This window comes from Erpetoichthys calabaricus, chromosome 14 (assembly GCF_900747795.2).
Source record: "Erpetoichthys calabaricus chromosome 14, fErpCal1.3, whole genome shotgun sequence".
Lineage (NCBI taxonomy): Eukaryota > Metazoa > Chordata > Cladistia > Polypteriformes > Polypteridae > Erpetoichthys > Erpetoichthys calabaricus.
In genome coordinates this window covers 75,131,664-75,152,819 of record NC_041407.2, presented here as the reverse complement: position 1 = coordinate 75,152,819, position 21,156 = coordinate 75,131,664, and the positions used below count along the sequence as shown (strand labels likewise).

General features: G+C 36.7%; 1 protein-coding gene across 5 annotated transcripts; it reads right to left on the bottom strand.

The window, feature by feature from the left end:
* Positions 1–1,844: 1,844 nt before the first annotated feature.
* On the bottom strand, positions 1,845–20,212 carry LOC114664733 (keratinocyte differentiation factor 1-like). Of its 5 annotated transcripts, none has more exons than XM_051919094.1 (4): positions 20,122–20,212; positions 8,347–9,464; positions 4,211–4,285; positions 1,845–3,805 (listed from the first exon to the last, which is right to left on the bottom strand). In XM_051919094.1, exons 2-4 carry the CDS (start codon positions 9,443–9,445, stop codon positions 3,705–3,707), a joined length of 1,275 nt encoding a protein of 424 aa, XP_051775054.1. In that variant the 5' UTR covers positions 9,446–9,464; positions 20,122–20,212; the 3' UTR covers positions 1,845–3,704. The 5 variants fall into 5 exon arrangements, with proteins under 5 accessions (XP_051775054.1, XP_028674809.1, XP_028674807.1 ...); XM_028818976.2 differs by lacking the exon at positions 20,122–20,212 and adding an exon at positions 19,978–20,055; XM_028818974.2 differs by lacking the exon at positions 20,122–20,212 and adding an exon at positions 19,885–19,993.
* Positions 20,213–21,156: the final 944 nt, after the last annotated feature.

The following is a 21,156-nucleotide window of genomic DNA, read 5'->3' as shown; positions in this document are numbered from 1 at the left end:
TGGGGTTTTTTTATTTGCCATTGTTTATTTGTTCTATGACTCAATTTCATGATACACTAAGGCATTGAACTGCATGCATTTCAATAAAAACTGAGGTGTTCTAAAACATTTGAGCAGTAGTGTATTGTAGTAGGTTGCTTTCATTATCTACATCCTCTAGCGTAATTAAAATGGACACACATTTTCTAGAACAGCTGGACTTTTACTTATGTTTGGACTGATTGTCAGACATTACAAATTCATTAATGCCCATACTTCAGAGCAGCATACACTGCAATCAGAGGATTATCTTCAAAGTTTCAGGATAAACAGAATAACTGCAGAACTTACTACTGTATTACAGCCCCAAAACATGGAATTATTCAACTGTCTGTGTTGCTTATCTGGGCATTATTTTAGCACATCAATGGCATTAGTACATTTTTCTCATCTTTTTTCTGGTGTCCTGTGATGGCACTTGGCATGATTACCATTTTGATTGAATTTTTCTCTCGGAATCTGAATGGGATGGAAGTCATAGTTTGTCCAAATGATCGCCATTGCCCTGCTCTGTAGTACACAATAGATTGTTGGAGGAGGGGAGTGGAAACAATCCTGTTGTTTCCTAATCACTACAACACCTAGACATTTATTTTCTCTGGACTCTACGTACACTGAAAAAAATGTTTTTTTTACCAGCCCACATTAAACATAACCTATTCATCCATTGATATTTATTTTTAATATTGAGCTGCCTAAAAAGGAAAATTCTAAAACAGTTTATACTGTATATACACATCTGCTCATTATTTCCACATATGTGTGGGGTTACTGGGGTATGATGGCATACTAGTTAGCATTGCAACCTGACATTTCCAAATGCCTTTGTGGAATTTACAAGTACCAAACCCCCCCATGTCTGCATGGGTTTTTCTTCCATAACCCAAAGATGTTTCAGTTAGTTTGCCTGGAGACTCTAAATTACCCCCAACACGATCAAGTGTGGTCATTTGCCCTGGCACACTTTTTTGAAAATTTGGAAATCCATCAAGCACTTGCTTTTGCCTTAAGACCAATGCTGGGAATTACTGTTTTTGCTTCATGGTTAACAAGGGTTATATTAGAAATAATTACGTGCTAAAAGTTTACAAGCAGTAGAAAATTACTTCAATATTGAATTAGGAATTATATGTCAGAAAAAGTGAGCTTCAAGTTCACTTCAGAAGCTGGTGAAGGATTTCACTTTTTTTAAAGTGATGAGCTGCGCATCACTAACGTGCAAGAGAGATGTACATTACTGAAACTGACTCTGAATACCACCTTCTGTGACATTAACAATTACAAAATTCTAAGAAAACAGCTGGAAATTATAATCACTACAGTTAATGTGGAATCATGTTGTCCCAGGCCTTTGGACTATTCAGGATTTGTGTATGTGGTGCAAAATAATGGGAAATAAAGCTACTTGCAAACTCATCACAATTTAAGATGGGAGATGAAGAAGCAATTTTCTATAATAAAACAAATATTTAACGTTAATGGTTAAGTTGAAATGAAACAGCAATCTAAGAGAAACCCCGGGCCAGATCAAAGTCTTTCAAATGGCTCTTGTCCCTATGTATACTATATTGTTTCTAAAGTTATTTTTTTAATCTCGGTGGATTTCTCAATATAAAAATGCACATTCCACTAAACACATTTTTAAGCATTTGGTCCCAATAATGCATGATTTAGTAAGTTGAAGTATATATATATTTTTTTCTAAATAAGCCAAGGATTGAGTCATTACATAATAGAATGTGAGGTGCTCTGTTAGCAGATAAAATTAAATAGCAAGAAAATGAATTACCACTCGGAACAAAATTCTTCCTACTTTCATTTTATTAATGGTCACATTTTGTCAGAGAGATAAAAAAGGTTGTTCATTCTCCTTTCCAAACCAGACACTCAACTTTTTTTTCCTTTCACACTGCTTCTGAAGAAACAGGACTTTCGTCCAAAGGGGAGCATGCAGGTGCAGGAGGGGCCAGAAGCGTACTGTACTCCGAGCCACAGGAATTTTACTGGTTGGTTCCCTGGATTAAGGAAGTTGAAGAATACTATTATTTCAAGTCTGCCTTCATGAATGTAAAAGAAAGTCTGCTTCAGCATTCTTGAGGACTTGTATAAAACCTACTAACAACGCACAAGAAACAAAAATGAACCAGTAAGTGGACATCATCATCCTCTTTAATTTCTCTACACTTCACTTTTCCATCAGTTTCGTCATTGCTTCCTATTAGATGGTCATGGGGTGTTACAGCAGGTGTAGAAAATAGATAACCACTTTTATTTGTCAAATAACAGCTGAGAATAAAGGTATTTTGATTTCTTAGATGAAGCAATAAGGCCATATGGTAACACCCATTCATGACTGTTTTGTCAAATCCTGCACTCTAGTAAACTGTTTACTGCTGCAACTCCGATATTGTAGAGAACATACAGGAATAATACCTGCACACGTGTATAGTAACTTGTTCTTTACATATTTTAAAATTCTTTGATCAAAAATATATTAACAGTTTGTTTTACTCACTAAACAATGATTGGCGCTGCAATCATAAAACAACTTATGACTTAAACCCTTTAGGGGACAATGAAAATGAGCCTAATATTTTCTGCACTTTAATGATCAGTTAGTATCTGATGTTTTAGGCAGGGGACAGTTTTCAGTAGTATACAAAACTTTAATTAGAAGTCATCCAAAATATAATTTGTTTCTAATTATATACAGCTGTATAATACAGACAAACACGGAATGGCGGGAATTAAAAAGCACTTAGAATTATACATTATTTTTGATATTTAACAAATACAAATAAAAAAATAGCCAACACTAGCTCTGCAACTAGCTTTTTTGTAAATTACTGTACTATAGCCTGTCAACAATTGCACAGGCTATCTAATGAAGAAAGAGCTAAATAAGTCACCTGCTATATTATTCTAAAAATACAAACTTGACAAGATGCGCAAAAATATCACAGTTCAATAACCTGCTCTCCTCAAATCCAGTTTTCTCCAGTTACTCTAATGTGATAAAATGAGAATACAATTGGGGGGGTTGGGGGGGGGGGGGACAAAAAAACATACATTCTCTCTAAAGTACAATTCTTTCCAATTCAGTGGTTTCACGTGTTATAATCATGCAGAATACAGAGTGTAGTAAAACATCATCCAAAGTCTGTGTGCTTGCAGGTTACAAATCAGTGAAAACATAAAGGAACACTAAGCTGGTCTTAGCATCTGAATGTTTTATGCAGGAGACGAAAGTCAACCATCATTAGCTGCTCAGGCAAACTCTGGACATTGTGGACTATTGAACGAAAAAAATATCGTTCAGATTGCAAACCTCCTCTGACCATGTCCAGGAAGGCTAGTTTTCCCAAATAAAAGAGTTCTAGTCCATCTCCAAAGGGCTTCACCACATGCTCGTTTCAGTGGCATAAGACTAGATGTGAGATAGGCATGTTAGCTTCTGCTGCCCTGTTAGGTAGGCCAAACATTCTTTTAACCTTATATTCAATAAGAAACTCCGCAGTTAAAAAAGCACAGGGAAGATACAGACAGAAGAGCAGCAAGTTTATTTGTCATGAACTCTATCTGCCAAAGGGCCTGCTTTCTAACACGGGGTAGGAAGGTTAGGATCTCTTTGTGGTTCATGGCACTGTGTTAGTCTCCCGAGAAGGTCACGTTCGAGCAAGTGGTGAAAGTAGTGGAGCGCCAGAAGAGTCTGTTTCAGTCTCAGGAAGTGGGCTATAATTTTCAGCAGACGATCCTGAAGGAGAAGCTATATAAAAAAGGCACACAAAAATCCCAGAGGATTAGAAATAATATTAATAGTATTTTAACAAAAATCAGAAAATTTAAATCTGGGGGGTTGAAATTTATTTATTTATTTATTTTTTTTAAGATATTACCGTGTGTGTTCCAGGATATTAGCATGTTTTGTTTTGTATTGTTTATACATTCAGTAGATGTACATTTACATATATATCCACACACACATATACATATAATAATAATTCATTACATTTATATAGCGCTTTTCTCAGTACTCAAAGCGCTATCATATATTATACATTATAAAATAATTATATATATATATATATATATATATATATATATATATATACACACACACACACTATATGGATTTTTTAATTATATAAAGCAAATAAATGAAAATGTTTACCTAACAGACTCTGGCAAACCAGATCTCGAGCACGTTTATCCGAGCTTGTTTCCTCTGATATCTGTATATCAAGTCCTGTTATGAAAACAAAAACATTTTTACATATTAAATCGCACAAATATAGTTTGACTGTTAGAAAATCAACTAAATTGCACAGATTGTCATTACCCTCCCCCCAACATAAAAGGTCCCAATGAGTCATGCTACAGGAAACAATAGGCATAAAATGCTTGTGGCTATAAACTTGTGGTTCCTGTTTGAAAACTTGAGAAGGCACATTCATGTTTTTGAGATCCACTGAAAACTAAAACCTGGATGGCAGCAGTACTTCTGCAGCAGAGCACAGGTGGCACTAAAATAGCATGGCTTGCATTTTATTATCCCGAATGAATCCTCCTGCCGAGACATGGCACACTTTCGTTCAGCAAGTCAGTACCCCATATTGTGTATATAAAATCATTTATATATTTCACTTTGCATGAAAAATAGCTGCTTTTTCATTATCTCATCATGGCTGCATTAAACACATAATACATCTGCTACATTAGAATTGAGAAGCAATTAATAACAACTGATAATACGCCATGTGCAAATTGCACAGCTTACATATTAGTGGTACCAAGCTGTTCATCCAAGGAGAATGAAGGTTGTTTTAGTCACGACCAGGCAGAACTATGCTCTTTGAGGAAATTTTACCTAACATAATGGAGACAATAATCCTGTCAAAATACCACTTTAGAAAATAAAATAAAATTTTTATTGGATCTGCTTAATCCAGTTTAGGGGAAAAGGAGCTGGAGTTTATCCTGGCAACACTTGGTTCAAAATGAAAATCGGCATGGTGTGGAGCATCAACATTCAGGCACAAAGAGAACATGCAGCCTCCACTATGATAACTGAGAATGGGATTCAAGCCCAAAGTATCATAGAATATTTCTTCTTTAGTTGCTATGACATTAGACACAGAGTAATCAATTGCTTTTGTAATTTATTACAACTTCAAACAAAGCATAGTAAAGACATTGCCTATAAGCCTACAGCTCCATACAGCTAAATTAATAACATTCTAAACTACATATTACAAAGGAGTTTACTGCCAAGGTCCCCACAACAGTAGTCAAGGACTCGAGCTCACCAGAACAGGAAACAAAGTAACAAAACAAATTATGATACTGAGACAAGCTTATTCTCTCTTCACTGCACCTATGGCTGTAGGTGAGGCAACTACTTGCAAAACAAGATTTAAACTCTTAATTCAAACGAGAAGGCTAAAAAAAACCACAATAAGTTCTCCAATGAGGAAGAATAAAAAAAGCCTTAACATTACTTGCTAAAGAAACAAAGATTACCTAACAATATTCATGACTAGCTTAGAGCCTGTCACAGGGAATGAAATAGAACATAACAGATTTGTAACTTAATATAAAATGGATTTTAGATTTATTTTATACAAAAATTTAATGTGAGAAACTTCATCCATCATTTAGTACCTGCTCTTGCTGAAGTCAGATTATTTGATCAACTAATGCTTGAGGTTTTCCTTACCATGACAGTGTAACAACAAGGAAACCGTGCAAAAATGGTTTGTCTATGGTTGTCACAAATTACTACATTTTAAATATTTATTATTAGGATTCCTTTAAAGTGACTGAAGGGGGTTATATAGGACTGATTTTTTTTTTTTTTATATATAACAGAAAGGATGAACAAAATTCCCTATAACTGAAAAGCCAAAATCAAACACAGAAAAAATACCTGAGTATACTAGCTAAGCCTAGTCCATAATAAACCATTGAAAATTGATTTAGCATGTAAATCGAAGTGCAGAAAGATCACCTAACTGAAATGAATTCCTGTGTACCTGCAGTCCGTAATATCTACAATGTTATTTGTGACACACTCACTCAAGGGTGTCAATCTCAACACAACTATGCCATTGCTTATACTAACAAAATATTTTTTTTTTTTCACTCCAACAGATGGTGTATACAAACACACACTACATATAGAATTGTAAAAATAAAAGTGGAGATAAAGGCTGATTGAGGAATCCCATTGGAGCACACTAATTTCCACACACGGGAAGTAGCTGATGGTATAACCACAGGCTTTTAAACCTGTATCCTGGGAGGCTAGCATGCCCACTTTACAGCTTTATAACAAAATTTGTTATTTCCATTATTTATTCCTTCTGTCATTTTCTGTATTAATAAGGATATATAACCAGAATGTTTAATGGACTCTGAGATTTGTACTCCCTCTGTAGGTTACTCTTTATTTCCCAATTTTCTTTTTCTGTTTAACTTTCCTTCATTAACTTAGTGTCAGTCCCCTGCTCTGTTGCCTCAGTTATACAGCATTTGGCATAGGATACTCATTAGCAAGTACTAATGTCTGTAGCATCTGTTGGAATGTAAAATGCAATGAATGTAATTGCTATATACTAGAGCTGTCAGACCAAATGTCATTATTCGAAAATAATTAATATTTTATTTTAAAAAAAAAAGCCTTATTTGAAGACATAGGCTGAAATTGATTATAAACGTAGAGTGTATTGGCATCAAGTTACCCCAGACGTGCCATACAAAAGCTGTAGTATTTTTCCAGATATGTTTTGCACTTCACTTCTATAACCTGCCATTTCATAATTTTGAATGGTTAGTTTGTTATCTTTAGTAGTAAAACTTTCAGCTAGAATCCTTCACAATTATTTTTTTCCCCTGACCCCTAAAGTATACTTGGGGCAGTTGTTCTAAACATGTTTCTGGTGCCCTGAAATTGTTTTGCATCTAATTCTGCCCCACTCACTCTCAAGTCCAAGATCTCCCACTGTTAAATGATATAGCCTACTCTTTAAAACAAATGGAAATTAATTGACAAGTCTGAATTTTATTTTATTACAACACTTTAAAATGCTGGTTAGACAATTCCTGAAACAATGAGGTGTCATTAAAATATTATTTTAAAATATTGCTGTAAAGTGGGGGAAAGACAGACTGTGCAGATCCAGACTTGATACCACGATGATCCTGTAAGCAACACAGGAGACACTTATTTGGAATGCCGAGATAAAACAGATATTAAAAGAAGAGGATGAAGAAGTTCACTGACTGGTTAATTTTTTTTCTGTCTTATGCATGATTTGTGGTTTTTCCATTCATTTATAAGACAATCAAAACAGGAGCTGTTAGTCTGCATTTGAACAAGTAGAAAGTGGAAGCAGAATAAAGAAGCTCTTCCAATCATCTCAGTTTCTCTGTGATGTCTGTGGAGGAAAGGTCCTGTATTTTCCTTTCAAAACTCTGAGGACAGGCAGACAACTGGCCATTCAATTTACTGAATCACTCCCATCATGTGCAGCTATTACTAATAGTTCACAATGTGAGTGTTTAAAACAAGATAAATTTAGTTCTGCAGTTTGCATATTAAGTAGATATGGAATTTAAAAATAAATGCATTTTGATTACCCTAAATGTAGATCTTAGAATCAAAAGAAACAGCATACTAATGGGATCAACCAATGCATCCGATTGTGTATAACGCATTGCCAAGACTTAAGAATTATGAAGACAAACATTTTACTTCTACAAATACTAAAAAAGCTTGACTGACTTCCAACTAAAAATCCCAAGGTACTAATAACTTTGTCATTTAGTCAGTCATTATCCAACCCGCTATATCCTAACACAGGGTCACGGGGGTCCGCTGCAACCAATCCCAGCCAACACAGGGTGCAAGGCAGGAACAAATCCCAGGCAGTGCGCACCAGCCCTCCGCAGGACACACATACACACACCAAGCACACACAAGGGACAATTTAGGAACGCCAATGCACCTAACCTGCAGGTCTTTGGACTGTAAGAGGAAACCGGAGCACCCGGAGGAAACCCACGCAGACACGGGAAGAACATGAAAACTCCACGCAGGGAGGACCCAGTAAGCAAACCCAGGTCTCCTTACTGCGAGGCAGCAACGCTACCACTGTGCCGCCCCTCCTTGTTATTTTAATATAATAAAATGCTAGAATTCTACCTACAGACTATTCAGTTCTTTCAACATCAGTATAAACAAACTGTCATTCATTTTACGCTTTTGCAAACAAAAATGAAAAAGATCAAATAAACCAAAAAGATTACCTTTACTATCCTGACTGATACCAGAAGTGTCTATCATTGTTTCATTGCCACTGTCAGGAGGATAACTTCCATTATGCCTCTTGCCACTTTCCCTTTTGTCATCATTGTTCCTAATAGAGCTTACATAGCGCGAATCATAGTCAGATCTATTTTCAGGGGATTTAATTTTCTTGGGCTTCCTGGTGCTAATGCGTATAACGCCATGTACCAAACGACATTCGGCATCCTGTTCATCAAGATTGTAATTGTGCATAATATGATTGATAAGCTCAGCAATCTCACTTGTTTTCTTAAAAAAAGCTGAATCTGATGTGCATTTTGCCAGCTGGTCTATTTGATGCAAAGTAAAGAGCTCCAACAATTTCTTGTTAATCAAAGAGTTTATATCTGTGCCTGAATTGTTGAGTTCTTCTATACCCTGATCTAGGTCTTCAAAAGAATAGTCAGAAATCTTGCTGAGAGGACCTGATGGCTTCTCCATACTCTCACTTCTAGAGAGTGATTTTAATGAATTTGTGCAGGATGTGCTTGGTTTGTGGCTACCAACACTCTCAAGGTTCAAAGGCTTTCCATAAAGTTTTAAATCTGGGTAATTAAAACTGGGGTTTTTTGAAGGCTTATTGTCAGTTCTCAGTGTAGTTCGTTGATTATTCCCTGCTATTCCATTGGCTTTAGAGTCTTGAATTTTGTCATCTGTTGAAGTTTCAGAGCTGGACGTACATGGTATACAGATGTCATGCTCAGTTTTGTAGTGACCACAGGTGACTACAATGCATAGGAGTTCTTTGCACCGTTCCCATGAAAATGTATTGCAAGGCCCACATGAACCAGAAGATGGAGGACTTTCAGCAGATCCAGGAAGAAAATCAAGAGTTTCTGACTGCCTCCCGTTGGCATTACTTTGATAGTACTTTCTGACTTTGGCAGCTTTTGATCTTTTGGGTGGATTTAGATCAGGAGTCAGATCACCCAAAACCTCCAGGCACATGTCACTTTCTTTGGAAACACTCGATGGCCTCTGTTGATTGTCCCTCATTGGCTTGTTATTCTGGCTATAGATATTGGCTTGCCGGGAGTTCCCCACACTGTTCCCAGGCATATCTTATAGATTTACAGATCTAGAAAAAACAAAAAGGAACATAAACAATGCAAATCTACTTAAGGAAAAAAAAAACACAAAACAGGCTATAGACAGAAACTCCAAACTGAATAATTGAGATTTTACATTGTTAATCATTAATATCCACAAAAGAAAAAAAAATTTTGGATATCAAATTTACAGGTGAGAATGAGTGGTGGTGCAGGCAAAAAATGATACAGATAGCTGGAACTTGGTTGTTGTAAAAAATCTATTATTTTACCAAATCTATTATTTTACCAAACGAAACAATTCCCTCCTCCATAATTTATCATATTTGAGTTTTACCACATACAGTAAATCTCAGTGATGGCTAGACCAACAACAGTATAGGGCATCCTAAGTATTGTTTAAAAAACAACTCACCATTCTGTAAAGCAAAGGAGAAGATGCTTTGATCTCTCTGCATATATTCAGGGCCACTAATACAGAAAAGTGCATTATAATACAAAAAAACCTGATGCAATATTTTACTGAGAATGCAAATGCCCAAACTACAAAGGCTCCATTGGATAACTTTGCAGAGAATGGTCTTGCAGGAAGCTGTTCAAGACTGTTAAAGGTGGCCATAGTACTTGTTTTTGTACTTGCCAAAATACTTTTTTGGCTTAATTTTAATTCAACCTCTTAAAAAGCAATTAAGGGTTCTCAATCTTATCAATTGCTTCTTTTACTTGCCGTATTCACTGCTAAAAAACTAGTTGAAGTTTTTAACTTGTTGATAAATTATTTTAAAAAGGAGTAAAGGGAAACACGATTTAGGCTGCCAAATCAGTCCCATTTGCATTTACACATGTTCATCATAAAATTTGTTTAACTGAAATATATTTAAAAAAAATAAAAAGATCATTAATTACAAAACATTAAAAAAGTTAAATGTCTAATATGATAGAATGAGAGGACTAAGGAGCTATGATATTAAATATCAATTTTAACAACTTGAATTAGTTCCTACTTAACAAATGTTGGATTGAACCCTTGCAGCCACTGAGACTCAAAGAAAAAAACTGGAGACCTCAGTGCATACCATGAAAAATTTCAAGAGTGAACCTAGTTGAAGTCTGTATCATGGCACAATATTTTAAAACATGCTTAATCCAATTTAGGGTGGTGGGGGACTGGAATATACCCTAGAAACACTGGCTGCAATGCAGGGGCCATCTCTGGATGGGGTGCCAGTCTGTTCCTGGACACACTCAGACAGGTCTAATTCAGAAGGAATTCAGAGGAAAAACATCCAGAGAAAATCCAATACAAATACCGAGTAAATATGTAAACTCAACACAGACAACAAGACAGGATTTGAACCATGGGTTTGGAATCGATGAGGCAGCTGCTCATTAATCTAAGATTTAAACTAAAACACAGAAAATTGGTTACCAAATTGTTAACATGAATGTTTGTATTTGGAAGATACATCTTCAACCTAAAAGAACTGGAATTTGCTATGATTTGCTAAATAAAAAAGTCGAGAATCATTTAGAAGACTGTCTTTTAAAACAAGCAGGACTTCAGTCCCATTATTTATTAGTAAGAAAACTGCTATTTCTCTTGAATTTGTTACTTATGTACCTCACTGTGATATGACAAACCTATCATGTCCTTGGCTTTAATTTTACAAGTTTTACCCAAAAAGAGTGCAATACATTCATAATATACAATAATATTCAAATGTTTATAATCACCTAGGAACTTTAATGTTTTTGATAGAAAAAGATTTAAAGTTTTTTTTTTCCCTAATCAAGGTACCATTAAATTCATTTTAAAATATAGCCCAAAATATTACTAGTGTTGCAAATGAGTATTGTTGCTTGAAATGACTGATTTGTAATTTACTACTCACATAGGACTCCAAAGCCCCATTTTCAGCAGAAACTCCGTTAGCTCAAGATTTAATTAATCATGCTTAAATACAAATCGATTATTAGAGAAACTTTTGCAATTGTTAATAAATTTAAATGTAATTTTCTGTTCAAAGGAGCAAGTAAACTGTTGGTCGATAGGTGGCAAGGTACTGGAAATCTTAGTTTAATTCTGGGTTGAGAAATGGCCAAAACAAAACAGCTTACTCCAGAAACATGTCAGGTCTCTTGTTTTGGAAAATGAGACTGAGACAGACTGCAAAGAAACTTCAATAAGATCTCAAGTCTGTGATATAATCTATATGAAGAGTTGTCATCTTTTGATACGCCACTGTGTAAAGTTAAAGTTACAGTATGTGTATTATTTGCACAGTTGAAGAAATAAAGACACAAAGGGATGTAGATCAAACAGAAACACAGAAGAAAAGAAGGCACCAGAATAAACAGTGCATTGTTTTTTTTTTTTACCTTGGTTAGGTGAATCAGTCTTAGTTGTCACAGGTTGTGGCCACACTGCCTGACAGTTTTTTAACCAATGTTTTAATGTAATAAATTCCCACTTTGCAGTTATTGTTCATTGAATGTCTATTAAAACTAAGGACTGTAGGTTACAATTAAAAAAAAAACGACACTGGGTCGAGTGATTTGAACAGTCAATTTTCTATTCACACTGTGGTGTATGATGCCCTATCCAGGACTGGGATCTACCTCGTGTTCAGCACTAAAGAAATTGGCTTATACTGTAACACCAAAATTAGGCATAAATCATCCTGAGGGTAATACAAAAACTGCAATAGGAAAAAGCATCTATGCCTTACTTCTTAAGATTAATTTAGCAGGAAAATCTACTTTGTCAAAGTAGAGTTGACAAAAAGTTCTACAAAAGTTAAAAAGGCAAAAATTGGAGAAAATGACTTCATAGTTGAATTAAAACTTTATTCAGTCCAGTCTGATGCCTTAGAAGCACAGCACAAGAAACGATACAAGTAATAATTTAGGAATGTACTAATAGATATGGCAATATAGACACATTTGAAATGAATTAAATTTAATATGCAGAATTCAAGTAAACAGCAACTTTATTAACTTAAGTATTGGTGTACACAACTACAAAAAAAAAAAAAAAAACCTACACAGTTCACAATTTACATATGACCCCCATGATGCCCATGTTTATACAACAATTAGGAAGAAACTGAAATTGCACTGAATATTTACACAGACTGTAGATAAGGTGAGCAACAATACACAATGCCCTCTTTTATAAATAGAAAACTCACTCACTAAAAAATGATTCTGAAAAGCTTTGGAGGATAATCGCTTCAGACTTCCAAATGATGAGATGATGTTTCAAAATGAAACAACCATTTGTGATTTTTTTCCCCCCAAACACACTAATTCTAACAGAGGGTGGCACTGGAATGGAGACCATCTCTAAATAAATGTACTATGCTTTCTTAAGTAAAATTCTAGAGAAGACAGTCATTATGCAGCTTAATGATCACCTCAATAAACATGCTATGCTATGCTATTCTTGATAAGTTTCGGAACAAATCACAGTACAGAAACTGCGCTCATTAAAGTAGTAAATGACTTGCGGGTAAATGCAGACAGTGGCCATTTAGCTGTTCTCATCCTCTTAGATCTGAGTGCCGCATTTGACACTGTTGATCACAATATTCTTAGAAATCGCCTTAGTCAATGGGTGGGCCTCTCTGGCAGTGTCTTAAATTGATTTGAATCCTACCTGGCAGGTAGAAAATTTTGTTAGTTGTGGTAATTATACTTCAAAGACACATGATATTCTATTTGGTGTTCCACAAGGCTCTATCCTGGGTCCGCTGCTCTTTTCGATTTACATGCTTCCGTTAGGTCAGATTATCTCAAGGCATAACATGAGCTACCACAGCAATGCGGATGACACACAGCTGAATTTATCAATAGTGCCTGACGACCCCAACACTCTTGATTCACAGGTACAATGTCTCACTTGTGTTACTGAATGGATGAGTAGTAATTTTCTCAAACTAAATAGAGAGAAAACAAATTTTAGCGATTGGCAATAATGGATACTATGAGGTTATTATAGTTACTGTCTAGGTTATGCCTAGAGGGGGTTGGGCAGTCTCGTGGCCTGGAACCCCTGCAGATTTTTTTTTTTTTTTTCTCCAGCTGTCTGGAGTTTTTTTTTTTTTTGTTTTTCCTGTCCTCCCTGGCCATCGGACCTTAATTTTATTCTATGTTAATTAGTGTTCCCTAATTTTAATCATTTATTTTGTCTTTTTTCTCTTTCTTCATCATGTAAAGCACTTTGAGCTACAATGTTTGTATGAAAATATGCTATAGAAATAAATGTTGTTGTAAGCAGTTACATATGGGAATAATTTTTTTTTAACAATATTTTCATCTTGATGTTCATTCTGTTTTTCCAGGTGTTCTAATTGTTTAATTAATCCATTATTTTCTGATTAGTGTGTATAACACTAAAGTAGTTGCAGTCTTTCATAATGCAGTGTTGTTTCCCTTGGTGTTTGCTCTGCTCATTTTTGTCATTATTAAGATACAATGTAGGGAGAAAACTGCACAGAGAAAGGGGAAAATATAATGAAAGCAACAAATGTGAGTTAAGCATTTAAATCTATAGTAACAGAATTTTTTCTAAAAGTCTTATAAATATAAAAATCATGCCTCAGTGCTTTCTTAATGTAAAATAAGGAGAGAGAGAAAAAAAAAAACCAGCTGATTAATTGAGATCAGTGTTAGCAGTTGTGAAAGATTATGAATCTGGTTGAAGCAAAAACCTGACGCCACAGTGGGCCCCCAGGAAAGACTTTGAGAACCCCTGCTTTAATTCAGTAATACTGGGCATGAAAGAAAAACTTTTAAAAAGTATAACTCTGTATTTTTTATTGGATGTAGTGCTATTTTCACAGGACTCAAAGCCATACTTACTTCTACAGGGCAAACTTAGAGTTGCCAACTAGCATAACACACCCCTTTGAAATGGGGAGGAGAGGGGAGAACTGTCAGAACATGCGGGCAGATGGAAGCTGAACTAGAATTCAAATTCCTCCTCTTGTAACTATGAGGCACAAGGCCGTCCAACCATGCTGCCTATTAAATAAAAGAGTATGTAGTGCTGAGGATGTTCACTTTTAAAAATATACAACATATGTACTATATATTTTAGAAGAGAGCTATATGTTATCCAAAAAGTAATTCAAATACTTTGGATTAGGAATTTTAGTGATTGATGCTTATACTATATTAAACAGAACATTAGACTTTGCCTTTCCCCATAAAACTCATGCCTTAATAGTCTTAGTTTTATAAAACTCCTCAAAATGGAAAACAACATTGATAGGGCCAAGAAGTGAATCATGAGAAGGTTTACAGGCACGCATAATATATCAGCAAACTCGCTTTTTGTTAGCTCAGTCCTGCATTAAAGGAGACTGGCTGAATGAATTTGTGTTTAGAGTCACTGATCTTTCATTGATTCTGTTGAGTTCTGATTTAATCACTTGTGTGTTAAGTGAACATAATTGTTAAAAAATAGCACTAAATAAAACATATTCCTACACACCATTGTCTTCTCATTACAAATTAACATCATTTTACGAAAGATGCGATGAGACTCACACTATACTACTAGCACATAGACTTTATCCTTCTTAACTGGAAGAATCCCAATCCACCTTTTAGAAGTGGGTAAATGATGTTCTTTACTTTTGGAATCTGGAAAAAAAAAAAAAAATCAAATTCTTGCTTAGAGGATTGGTTCAAAACTTTAAAATATGGCATGATATAATTAGTAAAATTTTAGAATAAGCATTTATAATGGGGAAAAATACACTCCCTTCTCTTTTTTTATTATTATTATTATTTTTTTAAAATTTTGCCCATGATGTGGGTTCTCCTCAGTTTCTCTTAGGTGGGGGCTGAAATATACGTTTGACTTGAATGTATGGAATGTTATTTTCTTCCAATAAAATTATTTAAAAAAAATAAATAAATAAAAATAAAAAAAAAGACCAATGATTATAAGAAGTCAAGCCTTTACTAAATTTTATAAGGTGATAAAGGGTTTAAAAAAAAAAAAAATCTCCTTTAACATTGAGTTAATGTCACTTCAGACAGGCTTGAATGAAAATTGGCAGGCACTGCATCCCTCCAGGGAAATGTTTGCCAAGGTCTGATATGTCATATGAAAAAGTTTGGGAACCCCTCTCAGCCTGCATAATAATTTACTCTCCTTTAAACAAAAAAGATAACTGTGGTATGTCTTTCATTTCCTAGGAACATGTAAGTACTGGAGTGTCTTCCGAACAAAGATTTTTACTGAAGCAGTATTTAGTTGTATGAAATTAAATCAAATGTGAAAAACAGGCTATACAAAAATTTGGGTCCCCTTGTAATTCTGCTGATTTGAATGCGTCACTGCTCAATACTGATTACTTGCAATACCAAATTGGTTGGATTAGCTCGTTAAGCCTTGAACTTCATAAACTGGTGTGTCCAACCATGAGAAAAGGTATTTAAGGTGGTCAGTTGCAAGTTGTGCTTCCCTTTGACTCTCCTCGGAAGAGTGACAGCATGGGATCCTCAAAGCAGCTCTCAAAAGATCTGAAAACAAAGATTGTTCAGTATCATGGTTTAGGGGAAGGCTACAAAAAGTTATTTTAGAGGTTTTAAATGTCAGTTTCAACTGTAAGGAATGGAATCAGGAAATGGAAGGCCACAGGCACAGTTGCTGTTAAATCCAGGTCTGGAAGGCCAAGAAAAATACAGGAGTGGCATATGCATAGGATTGTGAGAATGGTTACAGACAACCCACAGATCACCTCCAAAGACCTGCAAGAACATCTTGCTGCAGATGGTGAATCTGTACATTGTTCTACAATTCAGTGCAATTTGCACAAAGAACATCTGTATGGCAGGGGGATGAGAAAGAAGCCCTTTCTGCACTCATGCCACAAACAGAGTCGCTTGTCGTATGCAAATGCTGATTTAGACAAGCCAGATTAATTTTGGAACAAAGTGCTTTGGACTGATGAGACAAAAATTGAGTTATTTGGTCATAACAAAAAGTGCTTTGCATGGCGGAGGAAGAACACCGCATTCCAAGAAAAACACCTGCTACCTACTGTCAAATTTGGTGGAGGTTCCTTTCATGCTGTGGGGCTGTGTGGCTAGTTCAGGGACTGGGGCCCTTGTTAAAGTCGAGGGTCGGATGAATTCAACCCAATATCAACAAATTCTTCAGGATAATGTTCAAGCATCAGTCACAAAGTTGAAGTTGCGCATGGGTTGGATATTCCAACAAGACAATGACCCAAAACACAGTTCGAAATCTACAAAGGCATTCATGCAGAGGGAGATGTACAGTGTTCTGGAATGGCCGTCACAGTCCCCCGACTTGAATATCATCGAAAATCTATGGCATGATTTGAAGCAGGCTGTTCATGCTTGGCAGCCATCAAATTTAACTGAACTGGAGAGATTTTGTATGGAAGAATGGTCAAAAATACCTCCATCCAGAATCCAGACACTCAAAGGCTATAGGAGGCGTCTAGAGGCTGTTATATTTGTAAAAGGAGGCTCAACTAAGTATTGATGTAATATCTCTGTTGGGGTGCACAGATTTATGCACCTGTCTAATTTTGTTATGATGCATACTGCATATTTTCTGTTAATCCAATAAACTTAATGTCACTGCTGAAATATTATTGTTTCCATAAGGCATGTCATATATTAAAAGAAAGTTGCTACTTTGAAAGCTCAGCCAATGATAAACAGAAATCCAAATAATTAAGAGGGGTTCCCAAATGTTTTCATGTGACTGTAAATATACGCTTATCAATATTAGAGCTATTGAACTGGGAGATCACAGACTGACATCCCTGTGGAACAGTTAAGTCTGCTTTTATACAAAATAATGAAAACCCTTGAATAGGAAACGGGGCACAGATTTTGAAGTTGCATTGTTAACATATACAGTGGCTTTGGGGCAAGTGTGACCCTGATTCCAGTATCTTAGCATTTTCTTGTTGCTTTTTATGCATATTTAAATTTCCATTCTTAAGGCCTTATGGGAGACATGCTGCTCATAATGGGAGGATTGGACCTAAAACAAGAAACAACTATGATAGTGATTTAATCCAGTACTTTATCAAACCCGTCCATCTTCCATACTCTCTTATCACGAGCAGGGTCATGGAGAAGCTACAGCCTATCCAGGAAAGCACCAAGCATAAGACAGGGAGCCAGCCCATCACAGGGTGAACACACACCTACAAAACACACACTAGGACCACTTTAGCAATGCAAGTCACTTAACCTGCACATCTTTGGACTGTGTGAGGAAATTGGAGCACAGAGAGAAAACCCAAAGAGAGAACATGCAAACTCCACACAGGGACTACCATCTCATTATTGTGAGGCAGCTAGCTGCACTACCATTGCTGCATCGTGTGCCTTTTAATACAGCATATTTTGTTTATAAAAGTTTTTTTGTTTTATGCAACTAAAAATCATCTTCTTCCTACAGGTGCAAATTACTACAATATTTAAACTTCATTCTTGTTCTCTGGGTAGAAAAAAAAATGTAAATGTGTTCACATACACTTGATACATTTATTTTTAACAAACCACCTAACATGCAAATGGTTGGGATGTGAGCTGACACCGATGTACATGGACAATGTGAAGAATATGAAAACTCTGCACATATAGTGGGCCTGACTTAGATTAGTACCAAGTCTATGGTGCTGTGAAGATACAACTCTGTGACTATGATTAATACTATTAAAAAACAATTTAAAATATATAAAAACAAAATAGAAATGTTACAGGCTCTTAACATCTCATTCCTGCAAAAATAAAAAAACAAAACAAGTTTTTAAAATTCTAAATTGTTATTAACCACTAATAATAAATGATAAACTTGTAAAAAATAAAATAACAGCTTTAAGAATACCCTGCAGAAAATAATGGCTATCAATATGGTATGGCTGAATTGAACAACACTTGCAACAGGCAGTACGGCATTCCCCCATCCATCTTCTGACCTTTTCCTCAATATTTAGAGTCTATGGGTGCTGCAGGCGAACTGAGCAGCTTTGTGTGCAAAGCTAACATGGTACACCTGGTAGGTATTTTTTCTGAAGCATACATTTGGGATGTGAGAAGTAATCCAGAATGCACAGAAACACCCCCACAAACATTGCCAAGAACATGCAAAGAGACAGTTACCTGGCCAAGATTTAAATCCAGTCTAAAAGACCTGTGAGTGCAGCACCAGTGCAAACTAACCACTGCACAACTCTGCAGGACAGCACTAAATTTTTGGAATGTTAAGAGGTGAAGGTGGAATCCGTCAGACGAGGCATTTCACTTACCAGCTGAAAAAGGTAGGTGGGTCAAATCTGTACTTAGGCCCCCGATTTGACCCCAGGCATGAATACCATGTGGACAGGTATGTATTCCCTTTGATCGAGGCACAGTTTAATACGAACAGCTCCGGATGAGAGGGTGGAGTGGGTGTAATGAACCATTTAATGGTCCAGTAACGCGTCACTGGGGGGTTTACAGGCTTTCCATTTGGCTTAAAACTAATGCACTCCACTACAGCAACCGGAATAAGCAGGTTCCGCCTTCCAAATATTATAGGACAGTACTATACAAAACAGACGTGGAATTCTGCGCGCATTATTTGTTAGTCTTTCAGTTCTTTTGCACTCTGTCATTCTCCCATGACTCCGATTAATGTAAATCCATGAATTTCTTTTGGACGAAAACTTGCACCAAAGCAGCGATATTGTTACCCGAAACATAATATCACTGGCTCTTTCATGTAAAGTAGAGCAAGAATGCAGAAACAAACAACTATGGAAAAATACCTTAACAAAGCAAGGAGCGGCGATAAAAACCGTCTAAACAAAAGAAACATTATGTTGGCGTTATTTACGTGGTTGTCAATAATACAAAGGTATGGATACCCAGCGCTAATATACGCCTGCGTTAAGGACAGGCCCGCGCAACGATATAACTCACATAAAGAGCCGGGGGGCGACACTCGATTCATAGGCACAGGCTGTAGCACGTACGTATGGAGCTGCCCTTGGCTGTAAACTTTGTTTTGGGACGACACCAAACTCGTCAGGATTACCAGTCGTACCCCGTCCTTACGTGCGGTTAGGTCAAGTCAAACTATCGACTCCTCGACTGCATTTTTCGCCCTTGCCGAACGCTTGGTAAGGCACTGCACCTTTACGGCAAACACAGAACTTTCTGTCGACCACCTGTTGATTACCAACCCGCCTTACCTTACAAGATAAGCTGCCTGCCGTCTCTTTTCTGCTTTGCCTTTCGTTTTATGAACTCCGGAAGTCAACCGTATCCTTCCTTTCCCTCCCTCCTCTGTTTTGGTCACCTGTTTTGCTTTTTACTTTCTAAACCTCTGGATTTTTCAAGGCCGGTGTGACAGAATGGCAGCCTCGCAATTTTTTTTTTTGTCTCGTCTGAATGTATACTCACGTTAACTTAAAGCTGCGTCCAAGTTTCGGCAAATCTTTGTAGACGGAAGCTGCTAGCCGTGGAGATGCATTCGAGCCCCTCCGAATGTCTTACCTGAGCCCAGGTGAAAGGCCCCGCCCATCCAGGTGACGTCACCCTGACAGTCGCCACCCGGGCCTTGCAAGGCCAAGGAAAAGGCGCCCGAAACACCTCGGACGGATGGATCGACAGGAGTTCAAGGATTCAGCTGTACGCTACCTTCGCTCGCATAAACATTTTTCTGGCCTTCACAGTTTTGTGTCTGAGCGCACGACCTCAATGTCTCTGTCACAGGAAGTGAGTGAATGTGAGCACCTTTTTTTTTTTTACTCCAGCCATCCAGGCGTTTTCCAGCCTGCACGTTCGAACATGATATTCCAACTATTTATCCACCCATCCTTTTCTTCCTTAGGAGAAAGATCAGTAGGCCTACCTGCCTTTGAGCAGACCAAACAAGACAAAGCAGGACTATCTGCATGATGTTAGATGCAAGAATGTAACATCTAAACAGAAATATAATTTGAATTAAAAAGAAAAAAAGCAAACCAGTATCATATTCCAGTGCTTACATATTTCAGTTTATTGTCATGCTTGCTTGACCTCAGTGCTGTCTTTGATATGGTCTGCCATGCCCTTCTAGTTGAGTGTATAGAAAAATGGCTTTGGTCATTTGGTACAGCGCTTGACTAGTTTACAATGCATTTATCAGACTGTTCTTAGTTTGTCCTCATGTGTAATAGTATGTAATGTAATAGTAATGTGTAACTGTGCCTCAATATGACTTGGTGTCCCCCAGGTTCAGTATCTATATGTGATCCAATATAACACATTTGTGATGGCTTATGGATAGGTCAAACACACACAGGGCTGCCTTTAGTCTAGTTGAAGCAAAAGGCCAAATGAACATTGATGCTTTGCATTGTTGAACAATGAGCCACAGTGAGATTTCTTTGGGCAGAGGGGATGAAACCTGCTGACATTTACCAACAGTTGTTAGCTCAGTATGGAAGTGAAAACAGCATGACTAAACAAAAGGCTTATGAATGGGTAGAAGGGTTTAAAGTGGGAAGAACAAGTGTAACTGACAAAGCTTGATCTGGTGTACCATCAACATCGTGCATACAAACCCACATTGACATGATAAATTCTTTCATCAGAGAAGACCGACGGATTACGTTGTCCGCTGTAGCTGCACATTTGAACATCAGCTATGGATCTTCACATGCTATAATGCATACCATAAAGATGGGTACC

What these genes read in the sequence shown, in the direction of transcription:
- LOC114664733 (XM_051919094.1), bottom strand. Translation starts at nt 9,445, where the DNA reads ATGCCTGGGAACAGTGTGGGGAACTCCCGGCAAGCCAATATCTATAGC. An exon ending in TATCAGTCAGGATAGTAAAG is followed by an intron (nt 4,286 to 8,346) that starts GTAATCTTTTTG and finishes TTTTCATAACAG; the next exon opens with GACTTGATATACAGATATCA. An exon ending in GGTTTGCCAGAGTCTGTTAG is followed by an intron (nt 3,806 to 4,210) that starts GTAAACATTTTC and finishes TTTTTTATATAG; the next exon opens with CTTCTCCTTCAGGATCGTCT.